The sequence below is a fragment of the Euleptes europaea genome, chromosome 8 (assembly GCF_029931775.1).
Source record: "Euleptes europaea isolate rEulEur1 chromosome 8, rEulEur1.hap1, whole genome shotgun sequence".
NCBI lineage: Eukaryota > Metazoa > Chordata > Lepidosauria > Squamata > Sphaerodactylidae > Euleptes > Euleptes europaea.
Genome location: NC_079319.1, coordinates 474243 through 490566, shown reverse-complemented (window position 1 = coordinate 490566; position 16324 = coordinate 474243). Strand labels below are relative to the sequence as shown.

Sequence of the window (16324 nt, the reverse complement as noted above, 5' to 3'; positions counted from 1 at the left end):
GCTTTGAAACAAGTGAGTGAGAGAGACATCTGTAATCAGTGGGGATACAAGGGAGTCAAGAGACATCCGGACATCTTTTGTGCCTGGGCAAGAGTGGAGGGGGGCAGGGGGGGCTCCAGGCTCCCATCCCCACTAACTCTGGGCCACTGGCATGTGGTGAGCTGCTGCTGAATGCATTCCCACGGTGCCTGAATCAATCATCATGCCTGAAGTTCTGTGCCACTTCCAGAGAAGTCTCCTTGGAAGGAGGTCTCTTGTGGCTTTCAGAGCCCTCTTGGGCAGATGCAAACAGCAGGACTTGAAGCAGCAGAGGGGTCAGCAGCAGGGCCCCAGGGCCCGAGCAAGAGGAGGCAGGGGGGTGTAAAAGGCCGGTGGAATCCAGGCCAGAGACCATCCACGACAGCGGTCCCTGGCGTTGCTCAGCCCGTTGGCCCCAGAGGCGAGCCAGATCCATGCACAAACACCCCGACAGTGGCGAGGAGACAGGGCGGCTTGCCTCAGGCAGAGTGAGACCAACAGCAGGGCTCATAGCTCTCTGCCTGAGCCCCCAGGCCATGCTGCCCCCATTCCCCCCCTCCCGTCCAAAGGCATACCTGCTGGGCCCAGGCAGCTTTCTCCTGGCCCGGCCTGTGGCCAGAGCAGAGCTGCTTGCGGGAGAGGAAGTGGCTCATGGGCTGCGTGGCTATGGGGTCACTCACGGGCCATCAGCAGCTCTTTCCCCACTGAGGGCCCTTCTGCCTGGGGAGGGGTGGTGGCAGCACCAAAGGCCCCTCCCTCCCTCCCCAAGCAACAGCCCCTCATCTTTCAAGCTGCTTGAAAGGAAAAGGCCGGTGCAGCTGGCCCTCCGGCTCCTGGCTTCTGCTTCGAAAGGAGCAGAGGTCGCCTGCTGGGCGGGCTCTCCACGTGCCAGGCAGAAAAGGGGGCCCTTCGTCGCATCACTGGGGTGTGCTGTCCTTGAAGATAATCTGGAAACTGCCAGCTGGTTCAGAATGTGGCAGCTGAGAGGAGCCAGCCGATGGGACCCGCCTTGCCCATGTTGAAGCACCCACATTGGCTGCCCACTGGTTTCCAAGTTGCTGGCCATGACCTTGAGGGGCCTCATGGCCTGCAGGGGCCGACATCTTGGGAGGACCGCTTCTTCCCCTTGGGACCCTGCCCTCGGGTTGCCCCCTTCCGGGTGTTCCCTCACCCATGGTAGTCTGCCTGGCATCTACTGGCACCCGTGCTTCTTCCAGCAGAGCGGTGGACTCTGATCTGGAGAACCGGGTTTGATTCCCCCACTCCTCCTCCACATGAGCGGCGGAGGCTAATCTGGCGAACCGGGTTGGTTCTACTCTTGCACATGAAGCCAGCTGGGTGACAGTTCTATTAAGAGCTCTCTCAGCCCCACCCACCTCACAGGGTGGTCTGTTGTGGGGAGGGGAAGGGAGGGCGATTGTTAGCCAGTTTGAGTCTCCCTTAAGTGGTGGAGAAAGTCAGCATATAAAAAAACCAACTCTTCTTCTCCTTCTTCCAAGGGCTTCACAGACACCCCCCCCCCGCTGCCCGCGACAGGCAAAGTGAGGCCTCCTGAGATGGGGCCTCCTGGAGAGGGGCATCCACCTCGCCCACCCCTGGCCCAGCCCTCTCTCCTCTGACGGGGAATGGCTGAGGGCCCCCCAACTCCACCCCCACTTTATCTCCTCTTGTGCGTCCCACAGCCGTTGGTGCAGCCTCTGCAGGAGCAGGCAGAGCATCTCTTGCGTCAGAGTCCAGCCTGCGCCATGCGGCTGGAGCAGGCCCAGTTGCTGCTGGCCCAGTATGCAGAGACCCGGGAGGAGCTGTCCCCGTGGCTGGAAGAGACGCAGCGTGAGCTGGAATGCTTCTCCCTGGACGCCCTCAGCTGTGACACCCTCAAGGACCAGCAGGAGCTGCTGCAGGTGAGGGGGGCGGGGGGCGGAGGCCGGGGCCCTCCCCGGGGTGGGTGGGTGGGTGGGGGAGCCCTCCTGGTGCCGAGGCCCCCCCTGCTCCAGCCCTCGCTCTCTGGCTTGTGCAGAGTCTTCGGGAGGCCGTTGCTGAACACAAGCCCTTGATGGCCAAGCTCCAGCGGGTGCTGGCGCAGCTGGCCCAGCTCTGCCCACAGGAGGCCAGCCCCTTCCAGCAGGGCTGGCAACAGGCGGAGGAGCAGTACGGGGGCATCCAAGAGCGCGTTGGTCAGGCTGCAGCTGTTTTGGAAGAGGCCCTCCCCCGCTATAGCCAGGTAAGTAACCAGCAGGGCATCGGGGCACAGAAGATGATTCCCGGGGTCTCCTCCCAAGGAGGACAGTGGGAACCTGGAGGCACCAGCCCAGGGCAGAACCCGGATCAGCTGCTCCTGCCTTATCCACCGGCTCCAGTGGATGCCAGGCAGGCTACCATGCTGTTAGCATTTTATGTATGTATGTATGTATGTATGTATGTATGTATGTATGTATGTATGTATGTATTTATTTATTTTTGTATTTCTAGCCCGCCCTCCCCCGGCAAGGCCGGGCTCAGGGCGGGTTACAACACCAAAATTTCCAATATAACAATAACAATAAAATATATAAAACCATAAAACCACAGCACAATCCAATTAATTTAAAAGATGGTCGCCGTATATAAGTGCATACTGTAGCAAGTAAGGCCAACCATAGTATATAATCGGTTCGGCTATCCACCCTCAAATAGGTCATGAACTGAGGGTGGGGAGTAGGGAGGCCAGCGCATTTTAGGGGAGAATGTTGACGGAGAAAAGGTTTTCTCTCCATTTTAGGGGAGAAAAGGTTTTCTCCTTTCAAATGCTGACAGCCAAGCAAGGAGCTTGGTGTCAAATAGCTGGATCAAGTGGACACTGAAGGGTTAAACTGCCTGTTCTTTCCCTGCATGGCTCCCAGGCAAATTGAAGCTGCAGGAGCTTTCCATTTCCTGGATAGCAGGAGAGGCGTGATCTCCGTCTCCTTCCTTGGCTCCCTCAGCGACTGAGTGCTTGCTTTCTGTGCGGGCGGGGGGCGGGGGGCAATCTTGGGCCCAGCCCCCAGCCTCCCGGGTCTTAAGTAGCCCAGTGAGGAAAGACCCTGATTGGATCCCAAGAGAACAGCTGTCTTGGGCGAGGTGGCCCCCCGTGCCCTGCAGCTCCAGGGAGACACTCAAAGAGCTGCAGGTGTACGGCAGGGCCTGCTAGTGCAAGCGGGACGGGGGGGGGGGAGCTCTCATGCTGGGACCAGAGCCCAGAATTCCCGATTCCCTCCATCTGAGCTGAGCCTCACTGCCCCCCAAGGTCCTCCAGGTGCCCCATGGCATTCCCAGGAGGCCTGGCGGCCTGCCAGATCTGGGCCTGGGCAGGTCCGGAGCCCCACCCCTCTCCCGTGCCTGCCTTGCAGCTGTCGGAGCGCCTGGAGCTGATGGCGGAGAGCCTGGAGAGGCTGCGGAGCCACGTGCAGAACCCGCCCCCCACGTGGGGGGACTCGGCCTGGCTGCGGGAGCAAGTGAGGGAGAACAGCCTCCGGCTGGCCGACCTGGAGAAGCTTGGTGTGGCTCTGGAGACCCTCCGTGGGCAGGGGGCCGAGCTGCTGGCCACTATGCCGGCTGGTGTGAGCGGAGGTACGTCAGCCCCCAAGCACCCACGGGGGCCCCAAGTCCTCCATGGCAGTGGTGTGTGCGTGCGCGCGTGTGTGCCCCCAGCCAATCAGCCAGATGCGTGGCTGGCCTGGAGACGTCCAACTTGGCCCAAGGTGCCAGAGAGAGAGAGAGAGAGAGACTGTGGCTGCCTACCCCTCCGCCCCCTCCGCCCCCCACCACCCCTGCTCTGTGAGAGGACCGGGCCCTGTGCCTCCCTCCACGGGGCAGCAGAGGGCAGGATGCCGGGCCCCTAGCCCCCCCCCTTGTGCTTCCCTCTGCCGCCGATAGGGATCCATGCCCGCGTGGAGCAGCTGCGGAGCCAGTGGGAAGGGCTGTGGCGGCGAGCGGAGGAGCAGGAGAGCTGGCTGCAGGGCCTGCTGGCTCTGGCCGACCGCTTCTGGCACGGGCTGGCCGACCTCGGGGCCACCCTCAGTGAGACCCTGCAGGGGGTGCTGGATCTAGTCGAAGTCTCCTCGGACCCCGAGGCCATTCAGGCCGGGCTCGGGACCATGCAGGTAGGCTGTTGTGGCTTCTGAAAGGAGACAGGGCGTGGGCAGGCCCTGGGTTTACTCTGGGTGCAAAAAAGCCAGGGCGACGGCCACACTTGGGCTCTTGCTCGGATCAAGACCTCCATTTCCTCCGTCAACAAACACTGGTGGGGGGGGAAGGGGTGGCCCTCTCACTCCTCCCTTGAGCAACGTGTGAAGTGGCTCTGGCTAAGGCCAGGGAGGGGCCATGGCTCAGTGGGAGGGCGTCTGCTCGGCATGCAGAAGGTGCTAGGTTCAATCCCCGGCATCTCCAAAAGATCAGGTAGGAGGTGGTGTGAAAGACCCTTTTCTGCCTGAGACCCCAAAGAGCTGCTGCCAGTCCGAGGAGACAAGACCGACCTCGATGGACCGGTGGTCTGATTCAACGGGAGGTAGCTTCATGTGGGATTGTGTGTCTTCCAGTGAGCTAGGTGGACCTCCTGGGAAGTTTTGACTCCGGGGTTGCGAGGGGTGTGTTTTATTCCTAAGGACTCTTGGCTCTCTATGCTTTGCTGGACGATGCTGCTTGGACTTAGCAGGAGCTGAAGGACAGACGTTGCCAGAATTCGGCCAGGTTCCCTCCTGGCTCAGCTCTGCCCTTCCAGGGGAGCCACGATCAGGTTCCCTGCCAGCTGGCCGGCCAGCCAGCCCAGCAGCGCTGCCCTGCAAGGCTGGCTTCCCTTGAGGCAGCCGCCTCACGCCCTTCCTGCCTCCCCCCCCTTGCAGGTGCTGCGAGAAGAGATCGACGGCCTGCAGAGCCAGCTGGACTCCCTGGGGGCCCTGGGCGTGGAGCTGATGTCCTCGTGCGGAGACCTGGACAAGCCAGACGTCACCAAGAGCTTGGACGATGTAAGCGGGGGCAGGGGGGAGCCTAAAGCCAGGGCGCTGCTGAGGCCTTCCTCATGCCCCCCTCCCCCGGGGGGGGGGCTTGTGAGGGACACGCGTGGAGGTGGGCGCGTGGAGGAATGCGTTTGTCGGGAGAGGCACCCTTGGGAAAGTCAGCGTGAAGGTGTGCCCCTGACCCACAGGGCCCACTGTGCCCCTCATGCCAATCAGCAGGCTCCTCTGATTAGGGCATGGGGATGCGGAGGGGGGGAGTGCAACTAGGACCAGGGCGACTTGGATTGAAGATGCCACGGAGCGACCTTGGGCCGGCCTGTCATCCTGACCTTCCTCACAGGGCTGTTGTGAGGACAAAATCAAAGGAGGGAACCAAGGGAATCCGTCAATGGCACAGCCGGGCTCAGGGCCCCAGGCGCACTTCCTAGGATGGCCCATGCAGGTGGCATGAGCTCACCCAGTGGGCGGGCAGGCAGGCTGGAGGCCTTTTCCTGGGGGGGAACTCAGCCCCTGTCCCCACTCCCCCCGGTCGGGGTCTTTCCCCTCTGCTCCCATCAGCTCTACGCCTCCTGGAACAGCCTCAGCAAGATGTGGGTGGAGCAGCAGAGCCGCCTGGAGGAACACCTGCAGGCCTCCCTCCTGGGCCAGGAGACGGTGGAGGTGAGACGACCCTCCGTGAACCCCCGGGGATACCCCTGACGATGGGGGATGGGGCCAGCCCAGCTGGCCAACTGGCCGTCCTGTCTAGAGGAAGCAGATGGGCTGCTGTGGGTGGGGTAGATCCAGCAGCCCTCCCTCAATGTAACAGGCGGTCCTGGTGCCTGCCCCCCCCCCATGGAGCCTGCAGCTCCCTGGCCCCACAAACTGGGGGCCGCTCCTAGCCCCAATGCCTAGTAGAATGGCCAAGCGGCCAACCCCAAAGGGCGTTGCGGGGCCTGGGGTGGAAGCCCAGCTGGGCCCTGGAGCCCTGTCCCCTTTCCACGCGCTCCCCTGCTCCGCATCCCACCCCCTGTTCCCTGCTGTGTCTGCCCCCCCCCCACAGAGGCTGTCAGGCTGGATGGAGATGGCTGAGGTGCGGATTGCGGAGGAGTTCCTGGTAGGGGGGGATCCGGGCGTGGTGAAGCAGCAGCTCCTGGAGCTGAAGGTAAAAAGGGGCCTGGGGTGGGGGATCCTCCGCCCCAGCATGAGTGGGGACTGGGGAGGGTTCTGCTGTGGGGACTGGGCTGGGGGGGTCACTGGCTCCCTACGCTCCTCCCCTAGAGGGACACAAGAGGGACCCCAGGATCTCTCTGTGTGTGTGTGTTCATGTGTGTGTGTGTGATGCTGCAAAGGGTTTGCCTTGGGGGTCCCAGGAGCGGCAGGAAACCTGCAGCAAAGCTTGGCGGGGCCTCCTCTGGCGGCCCCTCTCTCTGACCCCCAGCCCCATTTTAACAGGACTTCAAACGAGAGCTGTACCAGTGCAGGGTGGACATGGAGAGCCTGCGGCACTGGGGGGGGGCCAGGGGGGCTGCCAACAGGTGCCCCCCAGACGCTCTCGGTGGCTTGCAGGAGCGCTGGAGCCGCCTGGAGGAGGAGATTGTGAGCCGGCAGGTGAGGCCTCTGCCGCGGGTGCGCGTGGAGCCTGTGCCATGGCAATAGTCGAGGGGGGGCCTGAGGGAGGGGAGCGCCCTCGGGGGTCAGGAGGGGCCGGAGCACCTCCTCTGCTGCTGCTGGTCCACCTCTGGTCCGACAGCAGCCGTCCGGGTCCTTGGGGCAGAGGGTCTGGCGGGAGGTGGGGGGCTGCCTTTCCAGGTGGTGCTCGGAACCGGGGGGCGGGGGGACTTCTGCCCTCCTGCCTGATGCTCTGGCCTCTCCACCCCCACCCTCAAGCTGGAGAAAGGAAGACCTCTCTGGTGCCATGGCTCAGTGGGTAGAGCCTCTGCTTGGCATGCAGAAGGGTTCCAGGTTCAATCCCTGCCCCGGCATCTCCAATTAAAGGGACTGGGCAAGCGGGTGATGGGAAAGACCCTTTTCTGCCTGAGACCCTGGAGAGCCACTGCCGTTCTGAGTGGACAATACTGACTTTGATGGACCCCGTGGGGGGGGTCTGGTTCAGTATAAGGGGCAGCTTCACGTGTTCAGGTGGGGCCGGTCTGGGCGGAGGGACGGTGCTGCCAGCCCCCCCCTTTGCCCATGGCCCAACCGGGAGGGGCTCTCTGTTGCAGCACCAGCTGGAAGAGGCCCTGCTGGGCTTGGGCCACTTCCAGAGCCAGCTGGAGGGGCTTCTGCAGTGGCTGCTGCACACCACGGAGCAGCTGCAGGACCGGACCGCCCCCTGCCTGGACCTGCAGAGCTGCGAGATCGAGCTGGCCAAGCACAAGGCAAGAGTGCCAGTCCAAAGAAGCGGGGGGGGGGAGGGAGGGAAGGTGCCAACCCCACCCCGGCTAGGCCAGGCTCACCTGGCGCTCCTCCTCCACAGGTGCTGCAGAATGATGTCGTGTCCCGCACGCGCACGGTGCAGTCTGTGACGGAGGCTGGCGAAGGCCTGCTGGTGTCCGTCGGGGGCCCCTGCGAGGAGGGCTTGCAAGGCAGCCTCCAGCAGCTCCGCCAGCGCTGGGACTTTGTCCTGGCCGAGATGGCGAGTCGCCAGCTGGAGCTGGAGAACAACCTGAGCCAGGTAACCCTTAGGACTGGCTGCGGGGTGCCCACCCGTGCCTTCCTGGTAATCATGACGCTGGCACCCCCAGTGGCCAGTCCCCTGGAGCTGGTACTGCCACAAAGACCCGGTTGGCCTGTCCCCTCTGCATCCCGTGGGGCAGGCGCCACTCAACTGAGCTGCATGGCACAGGAAACCCCCCTCCCTTCCCCCGTCATGTTGGGGGGAGAGACCAGAACGGTGTGCCTTGGGTGCTGTCTTGCCACTTCCAGGCGCAGGACGTCGCCCTGGAGAGGACCGAGCTGCTTCAGTGGCTGGACCAGGCGGAAGTGCGGCTCTTCTCCACCCAGCCTCCCTGGGGGCACCCCGAGACTGCCAAGGAGAAGCTGGCAGCGCACCTGGTGAGCGCCTTCCCCTGCCTGGGCAAGTGGCTCTCTCCCGAGGCGTGGCCGCAACCCTGCAGGAGCTCCGGGCTGGGCTTCCCAGTGGGCAACGGTCAGCCCCCTCCCCAGCTCCAGGAAGGACTGGCAGGGATCCCTGATGGCAGAGCGTCCATTTTGCGCCCAGGGGAAGCAGAGCCCATATGGGAAATGAAAACAAAGGGAGTTTATTTAGGAACGAACATCCTTGAAGAGAGCAAGAGAGAGTGAGAGAGAGCAGTCTGCAGCATGGCTGGCAGGCAGGAGAAAGAACCCTGGCCACTGGACCAGTTGGGCAGGCCTCTTTGGCCACGTGGCCTGGCCCTGCCGGCCCTCCTTGTGGCAGGAGCTCTGCTTTCTGGGCTGTGGGGCACCCCGATCTTGCCATGATGCCTTTTGGCCTTCCCAGACCCCAGTCCCTTCTGTCCCCACCCCCACCTGAGCATGTGCCAGTCCAGCTCTTCCTTGTTCCTACTCTCTCCTGTGTCTGATCAGGACCCCCTCTCATTCCTCGGGAGGGGGTGGTAGGCTCTCCTTCCCAGGAGGTTTTAAAGCAGAGGCTAGATGGCCATCTGTCAGCAAGGCTGATTCTGCGAACTTAGGCAGATGATGAAAGGGAGGGCAGGAAGGGTTCCGTCAGTGTTTGGCTCTCGTGGCCCTTTCTTACATGTCCCAGGTAATGCCGATCGCCACTTTGGGGTCAGGAAGCAATTTTCCTCCAGGCCAGATTGGCCAGAGATCCTGAGGGGCTTCTTTTGTGGCCATCTTCTGGGCATGGAGTAGGGGTCACCAGGGGTGTGTCTGGAAGGGTAGTTGTGAATTCCCTGCATTATGCAGGGGTTGAACTAGATGACCCCTGGTAGTCCCTTCCAACTCTAGGATTCCATGATGCACAGTGATGGATGTGGGGGGGCAGCATGCTTGGACAACCTCACTGTTCCTGGACTTTTGCAACAGGAGCTGTGCAAGGAGACGGAGGCGAAGCAGGAGGCCTATGACCGGCTGCGGGGGCGTCTTCGACGCCTGCTGGCCTCCAGCCCCCCTCCCTGGCCCTCCAGCACTGAGCATAGCCTGAGCATCCTGGAGCAGAAGTGGGGCCGCGTGGCCAGCCTGGTCCAGGAGAGGAAGGTCAGTGGCGGGCGGGGGTGGGGAGGGGGTGCCATCAGGGTTGCCAGCCAGTGAGTGGCTGCAGCGGTCTGTGTCCCCCCCCCCAGGATCAGCTCAGCGAGGGCCTGACGGTGACCACAGAGTTCCACTCCACCTCCCAGGAACTGCTGAAGGGGGTGGGGGTCCTGGAAGAGGCCCTGGGGGTCATGTCCCCACCCAGCTTTGTCCTGGAGACCCTCACTCACCAGATCCAGGAGCAGAAGGTCAGCCTGAGTGCCAGAAGGCGGCATCCTCTGCCGGCGGGGGGTGGGGAGCTGGGCTGGATCCCTGGGTGGCCCTGGTGGGGGGGTGCTCTTGGCCTGCCTGGCCTGGCTGCGCGCAGCCATGGTCTGTGTCCTGGACTTGTCCATCAGATCCCCTGTGGCCGCCACAGACCCTCCCCTGCCTCTAGAGGCCGACCCCTGGGGCTGCAGCTGGCCAAAGGAGCCGGCCCCTCTCAGGATCCCCTTGCCCTTCCGAAGGCTCAGGTTCCTGTCCGAGCCCAGTTAACTTCCCAGAGCTCCAGTGGGGGGGGGGGTGTCTCCTGAGGCCACGTACGCAATGCAGATTAGCCCCCCCCCCCCAGCCCTTGTGGGTTTTCTTTCGGTCGCTGCCTTGTGAGGTTGCACCAAATGGCACCACTTTCTCAGGTGACTGCCGGGGCCAAAGGGTGGTGGCCCTGGGACTCAGCCCTGCCCTCGCGAAGGCCAGGGCCTCTTTCTCCCAGGAGGCCCAGCCCCAGATCCCCCTCCCCAGTGTCATCTGGGCCAGACCCCTGGAGGCTTTGGAGGCCCAGCCATGGGGTGGGGTGGGGTGGAGTGGGGGGTATTGCCTTTCCCCCAGCCAGTCTGCCCTCCCTTCCCGGGCTCTTCCTCTTCAGTGGGGCCACACTGAGCTGGCCTCTAGCCCTGTGGCCAGCTCCCCCTGGCAGGGGGACTGGGGGGGAAGAGGGGCTCTGGCCTGCGGGCCCACCTGCCCTGTCGGCCCCTGCCAGGCTCTGCTCCAGGAGGCCCAGGCCCACAGGGAGAGGCTGGTGGGGCTGGAGGCGCTGGCCGCCCGCATGAAGGACTTCAGCCAGAGGCAGGACTGCAGGGCCCTCCACAGCCTGGTGCTGACTGCCGAGGAGCGGCTGGCCAGAGTGCTTCAGCAACTCAGCCAGAGGGGCAGCGTCCTGGAAGAGGCCCGCAAACGTGCCAAGCAGGTACCTGGCAGGGGGCCTGGTCTCAGCAAGGGGAACGGGGAGGCCGTGCTCGTCGAGGGAGGGGGCGTGGGGGGGGGGAAGGCCCCGGCCTGTGAGCTGGTGGGGCAGGGTTCTTCTAATGGCGGCATGCAGGACCGAGGCTGACCGCCGCACCCCTCGGGGCTTCAGTTCCGTGAGTCTTGGCAGCTGCTTCTCGACTGGCTGGATGAGTCGGAGTCCACTCGGGAGACACTCAGCAGCGCCCCCAAGAGCCCGGAGGAGGTCAAGGGCCAGCTGGGAGAGCACAAGGTAAGCGAGCGCCTCCCCGCCAGGGCAGGTAGGCAGACCGAGGGGCCCCCTCCACCTGCATCCTGCTGCTGCTGCATCCTGAACCCCCCAGAGCTTTCGTCTGCAGCCCTTCACTGTTGAGGGTCCGGGTGCGAGAGAGAAAGTGGCATCAGTGCCAAGGGGGGGGAGCAACAATCTGCAGCCAGCTGCAAAAGAGCCCAGATAGTCCGAGCAAGCGAGCCAAGCCACACACGAGGGAGGAGCAGTTCCACCCAGTGGTAGCCATCTTGGTCTGTGGCAGCCAAAATCAACAGGGCTCTGGTGGTTCCTTCTTATTGCAGACACGGGGCCACAAAAGAGCAAAATCTCCTTCATCTTTAAGATGCCATGAGAAATCCTCCTGTTTGTGTGCACGTGGGGGTGGGAGGGAATTCCCCAAAACTGGGTGCCCTGGCCAATGCAGCCCCCTCCCGAAACATGCCAAGAGAGAATGCAATGCAGCCCCGTGCCCACCCAGCACCCTTTCACCTCTGCTGGCCCACAAGAGAGGAGCACCCTCACACCCCTGGGGGGGGAGGCACAGAAGAAGAGCCACTTGGCTGCTTCCTGCTGCAGCCACAGCCAAGGAGCTGGCCTTGCCCCCCCCCCCCCCGCCACCACGGGTCCCTCTCCTCTCCCCTCCCCCTCCCTCCCAAGCAGCTCTTTGCTCCCACAAAGTCCAGGGAAGGAATTCCAGGCAGGACCTCCTAGCTTTCCAAGTGGCAATCCCGTGGGTCTCAGAGGGGGGAATCAGTCAGGATGCACGAAGCACGTCCTCTCTCAGGAGGATCCCCACGAAGATGCCACCCATCCCTGGCAGCGCAGCTCAGCCTGCGCTGCTCCCCATAAGCCCCCCACCCTTGGTGTCCTCCGGTAGCCTTCCTCCTCCGTGGGATCCTCCTTCCCTTCTCCGGCCTTGAGCATCCGTGGGGGGGGGGGCTACAGTTCAGCTGGCGCGGTGGCCTTTGAGGCCAAGAGGGAGCCTAGGAGATGTGGTGCCGAAGCCCCCCACTTTCTGAGCCACATGTGCTTTGCCAGTAGGCGGCAAAAGGAAGGCTGATGAGGTGGCCTGAAACGGAGCGGGGCTGTGCTCTTAGAGCCTTCGGGCAGCCCTTCTGGAAACCCTCCGGCAGATGGGATTTTTTGGGGGGAGGTGACGGATTTTCATCCCTTCCTCCCTCCCTCCCTCCCTCCCTCCCAGCGGCTCAGGGTAACACGCAAGTCCTTCTCCGTGGTCTCTGCGCAGCCAAACAGGTAGGAACTTGAGCCTGCCCAAAGTCACAATCGGAAGCTTAGGAGCCCATCCGGGCACTGACTCCACCCCCTCCGCAGCAGGGGTGCCTAAGAGGTGGAGCCCTCCCTTCCTGCTTAGATCTTCTACGCCGACCACAACAGTTGCCCCATGAAAGACTTCCTCTGAGCTGAGCGTGGATTCTCTTCTTGGTTTGCTCTCAGGCTTTCCAAGAGTCCTTTTCTCCCTCTTCTGGTGGCTACTGAGAAGCGTTCCCTTCACAGCCACAGCATTCTTGTGGCTGGAACCAGCAGCAACAGTCACCACGGCTCATCCGAGACTTGTGAGCCCACTGGCTTTGATACAAAATGTGCTCACCTTCTGAATTGGAAAGCCACTGGAATTACTTAGACCCACTGGCTGTCCAGAAAGCATGATGCGCGTTCCTTCGTCTCTCCAAGGGCAAACGTGTATTCATTGCCACAGACAATGTGGCTACGATATTCTGTATCGACAAGCAAGGTGAGATAGGCTGACCTGAGCTCTTTGGGAATGATGCGTAGACCATCAGAGCTTTCTGACAGCGGCACACCGCCCAGGGGAGGACAGCGCATGGGAAGATCTCAGGCCATGAGCGGCCTGTGTGTGTGTGTGTTAAGTGCCGTCAAGTGGCTTCCGACTCATGGCGACCCTATGAATGAAAGTCCTCCAAAATGTCCTATCTTTGACAGCCTTGCTCAGGTTTTGCAAATTGAAGGCTGTGGCTTCCTTTATTGAGTCCATCCATCTCTTGTTGGGTCTTCCTCTTTTCCTGCTGCCCTCAACTTTTCCTAGCATGACTGTCTTTCCTAGGGACTCTTGTCTTCTCATAATGTGATCAAAGTACGACAGCCTCAGTTTAGCCATTTTAGCTTCTAGGGTCAGTTCAGGCTGGATTTGATCTATAACCCACTGATTTGTTTTTTTGGCAGTCCACAGTATCCGTCACACTCTCCTCCAACACCACATTTCAAAGGAATCTACTTTCTTCCTATCAGCTTTCTTCATTGTCCAGCTTTCACACCCATACACAGTAACGGAATATGATGGCATGAATTAACCTGATCTTGGTGGCCAGTGACACATCCTTACACTTAAAAAAGTCTTTTCTGGATCCTTCATGGCTGCCCTTCCCAGTCTCTGGGGCCTAACGCACTCAGTATATACTACGTTTAAAAAAACGTGTTATCCAGGTTAGATCGCACCTCAGACCTACCATTTCGGCTTGGAAATGCTTTGGAAGCGCCAGACATCTGTTTTTCCCCAAAACGCCTATACCACGATGTATTTCATTATGTCGTTTCAAAACCAGCAATCCAAGGGGTGCGTGTAGTTACATACACTATTCAGTTCTCCTCCCCTCTTTTCGCAGCACCCAATGAAAAGCCTTTCTCCTCCCATCCCACCTTCCCCCTCCCCTCCCGTTTGCATTCACCAATCATTATTGTTACATAATCCCCCCCCCTCCCAAGTGCTTGTGGTCTTACAAAGGAACACGGGACCATTGGAACATTAGACCAACCATTTTTATTTGTGCAGGGTCCCAATCAAACATTTCCCTCATATGGAATGTCCTTGAAGTGGATTTTGTAAACGGTTCGTGGGCTTGAGTGGGAAGGAATGCAGAGGAGGGCGAGGGCTGGAAAAGTAGCGAAATTGCTGTGAGGAAGGGAGAGAGCACACACACACAAGTCAGGGCTCTCCTGCCGGCACAAAGTTTCTCCCTGCCTGTTCCTCCCTTTCTCCCGCTGCCGGGGTGCCTCCCTACTCTCAAAAAAAAAATTTTTTTTTTAAAGAATCTGAATTACATTTTTATTGTTTTCTCTTTTAATACATCTCATAAATCATTATTCAATTATGCAAATCTTATAAATGTATAACAAAATTAGAAAATTGAAAAAACAAAGTATCTAATATAAACAAAAACGACTTCCCTTTCACACTCTTCCGTCTAAAATATAAATTGTATATACTTTTGCTAAAATATAATCCCCATCTATATATTAAGTTGTATTTATCTTATTTTATCCAATCCTGTTCATATAATATTTTGAAATAACTATAGTAAAAAATTAAATCAGGGATCAAACCAGAGTATCCTTTAAATTGACCTATCGAAAAATAATCTTCACAATAGATTCTCCACGCCTCCCATTCCCCCCAAAAGTGTACAATATCAGTCTCATTTATAAAGGCTGTAAGTTTAGCCGTCTCCATCATATCTAACATTTTACTTATCCATTCTTTTTTTCTGGTATCTCGTCAGTCTTCCATTTAGCTGCACATATCAATCGTGCCGCTGTGGTGGCATATTTCAAAAATGTTCTATGAGTAAAAATTGAATCCGGCACCATACTAAGTAGCATCATTTCAGATGTTTTAGGTATATTCTGCTGTAAAACCACCCTTATTTCCTTATATATCATTTCCCAAAATCTCTTAGCTTTTTCACAAGTCCACCAAATATGATAAAAAGAACCAATTTCCTTATTACATTTCCAACAATTTGGTGACATTACGGGAGATGACATTGCTAGTTTCTTAGGTGTTAGATATCACTTATACATCATTTTATATATATTTTCTCTTAATAATTGCGATGACAATAATCTCAAGTCCCTTGTCCACTATTTCCCATTTCTGCAACGGTATATCGTGTGCCAACATTTGTGCCCAACTAATCATAGTAGGTTTTATTCGATCTTGTTCACAATTAAGTTCAAGCAGCAGTTTATACATCTTAGATATCAAATGATCATTTGTATCCAACAAAAGTTTCTGCAAGGTTGATTTAGTCTTTGAAAAACCTGTTTTTAAGTCTCGCAAATAGACCAAATTAACTTGGTGATACTGGAACCAAGATAGTAAGTCTTTAACTTCTTCATATTCTTTAAGTGAACATTTTGTACCATCCCATTTCAAAAGATGTTGATAAGTTATAAATTGAGCAGGCCTTAGTGGACGCAAAGTTAGCATTTCTTGAGATGAAATCCATAGTGGAGTTTTTATTTCTAACGAATGTTTGTATCTGATCCATATTCTATAAAGGGAAGATTTAACCATATGTTGCTGAAATGATGCATGAGTTTTAATTTTATTGTACCACAAATAACCATGCCAACCACTTCTATTATCATATCCTTCAAGATCCAACAATTGTGTATTTTTTAAGTCCATCCAATCTCTCAGCCATACCAAAGCCGACGCCTCAGCATAAAGTTTAAAATTAGGAAGTGCAAGACCGCCTCTCTCTTTAAGGTCTATCAAATATTTATATGCAATTCTCGTTTTTTTACCTTGACAAATATAGTTCAATATGTCTTTCCTCCAGGTATCATGATACTTTACTTGGGATATAGGTAAGTTTTAAAACAAAAACAGTAGCCTTGGAAGTATATTCATTTGTATCGTTGAGATACGGCTAACAAGGATAAGTTCTTTGTATTCCAAACCATCATGTCTCTCTTTATTTCTTCCCACAGTTTAAGATAGTTATTTGTAACCAAATCCGCATTTTTTGTGGAAATCCAGATTCCCAAGTATTTCACTTTCTTCACTTTCTGCCAACCTGTCATATCCATAACGTGTTGTTGTTCCAAACCGGTAACATTTTTAAAAATCATCTGCGTTTTCTCTTGATTGATTTTGAATCCTGAAACTTTACTATAAGCGTCCAATATCTCTCTCAGCTTGGTTGCTGATTAGTTAGGGTCATCCAAAATCAATAACAAATCATCTGCAAATGCTCTCATTTTAAATTCCTGTTTACTTATTTTCAAACCACATATATCCTCAGATTCACGAATCTTACAGCATAGGGATTCTAAGACCACGAACCTGCGCGGGGAGACCCCAATGGATTTCCAGTCCATCACCTTAACCACTCGGCCAATATCAAAAGCCTTTTCTGCATCCAGGAAAACAAAAGCTGCTTTATGTTGAATATTATATTCATAATACTCCAAGGCATCCAAAAGTACCCTCACATTGTCCTTAATTTGTCTTCCTTGAACAAAACCTGCTTGATCCTCATGTATGAGGTCCATAATAAATTTTTTAATTCTAGATGACAAAACTGAAGCGTAGATTTTATAATCCACATTTAACAGAGAAATAGGTCTATAGTTAGTTACTCGTTCTGGATCTCTCCCCGGCTTATGTATCAAGGAGATAAAAGCATGAGTCCATGTTTCTGGTACTGATCCTGTTTCTATTATTGAGTTACAAAGTTCAAAAAATGGTTTCATCAGAGAGGATTTAAAAATGCGATAAAACATGGCAGTAATTCCATCCGGGCCTGGAGTTTTATCTGTTATTTGTTTTTTGAAAGCTTCATTTATTTCTTCTAAAGAGATTGGC

The 16324-nt window shown here is 57.0% G+C and overlaps 1 protein-coding gene across 1 annotated transcript in view; it reads left to right on the top strand.

The window, feature by feature from the left end:
• The window catches only part of PLEC (plectin), a 149902-nt gene that overhangs the window by 91973 nt on the left and 41605 nt on the right, over positions 1 to 16324 (top strand). Inside the window, exons 51-65 of the mRNA XM_056854575.1 lie at positions 1701 to 1919; positions 2036 to 2239; positions 3384 to 3603; positions 3910 to 4136; positions 4875 to 4997; positions 5547 to 5648; positions 6031 to 6132; positions 6423 to 6578; positions 7193 to 7348; positions 7447 to 7644; positions 7896 to 8024; positions 9000 to 9170; positions 9257 to 9412; positions 10069 to 10389; positions 10558 to 10677. Of these exons, the coding sequence (XP_056710553.1) occupies positions 1701 to 1919; positions 2036 to 2239; positions 3384 to 3603; positions 3910 to 4136; positions 4875 to 4997; positions 5547 to 5648; positions 6031 to 6132; positions 6423 to 6578; positions 7193 to 7348; positions 7447 to 7644; positions 7896 to 8024; positions 9000 to 9170; positions 9257 to 9412; positions 10069 to 10389; positions 10558 to 10677 (2604 nt within the window). The remainder of the gene's footprint in view (positions 1 to 1700; positions 1920 to 2035; positions 2240 to 3383; positions 3604 to 3909; positions 4137 to 4874; positions 4998 to 5546; positions 5649 to 6030; positions 6133 to 6422; positions 6579 to 7192; positions 7349 to 7446; positions 7645 to 7895; positions 8025 to 8999; positions 9171 to 9256; positions 9413 to 10068; positions 10390 to 10557; positions 10678 to 16324) is intronic.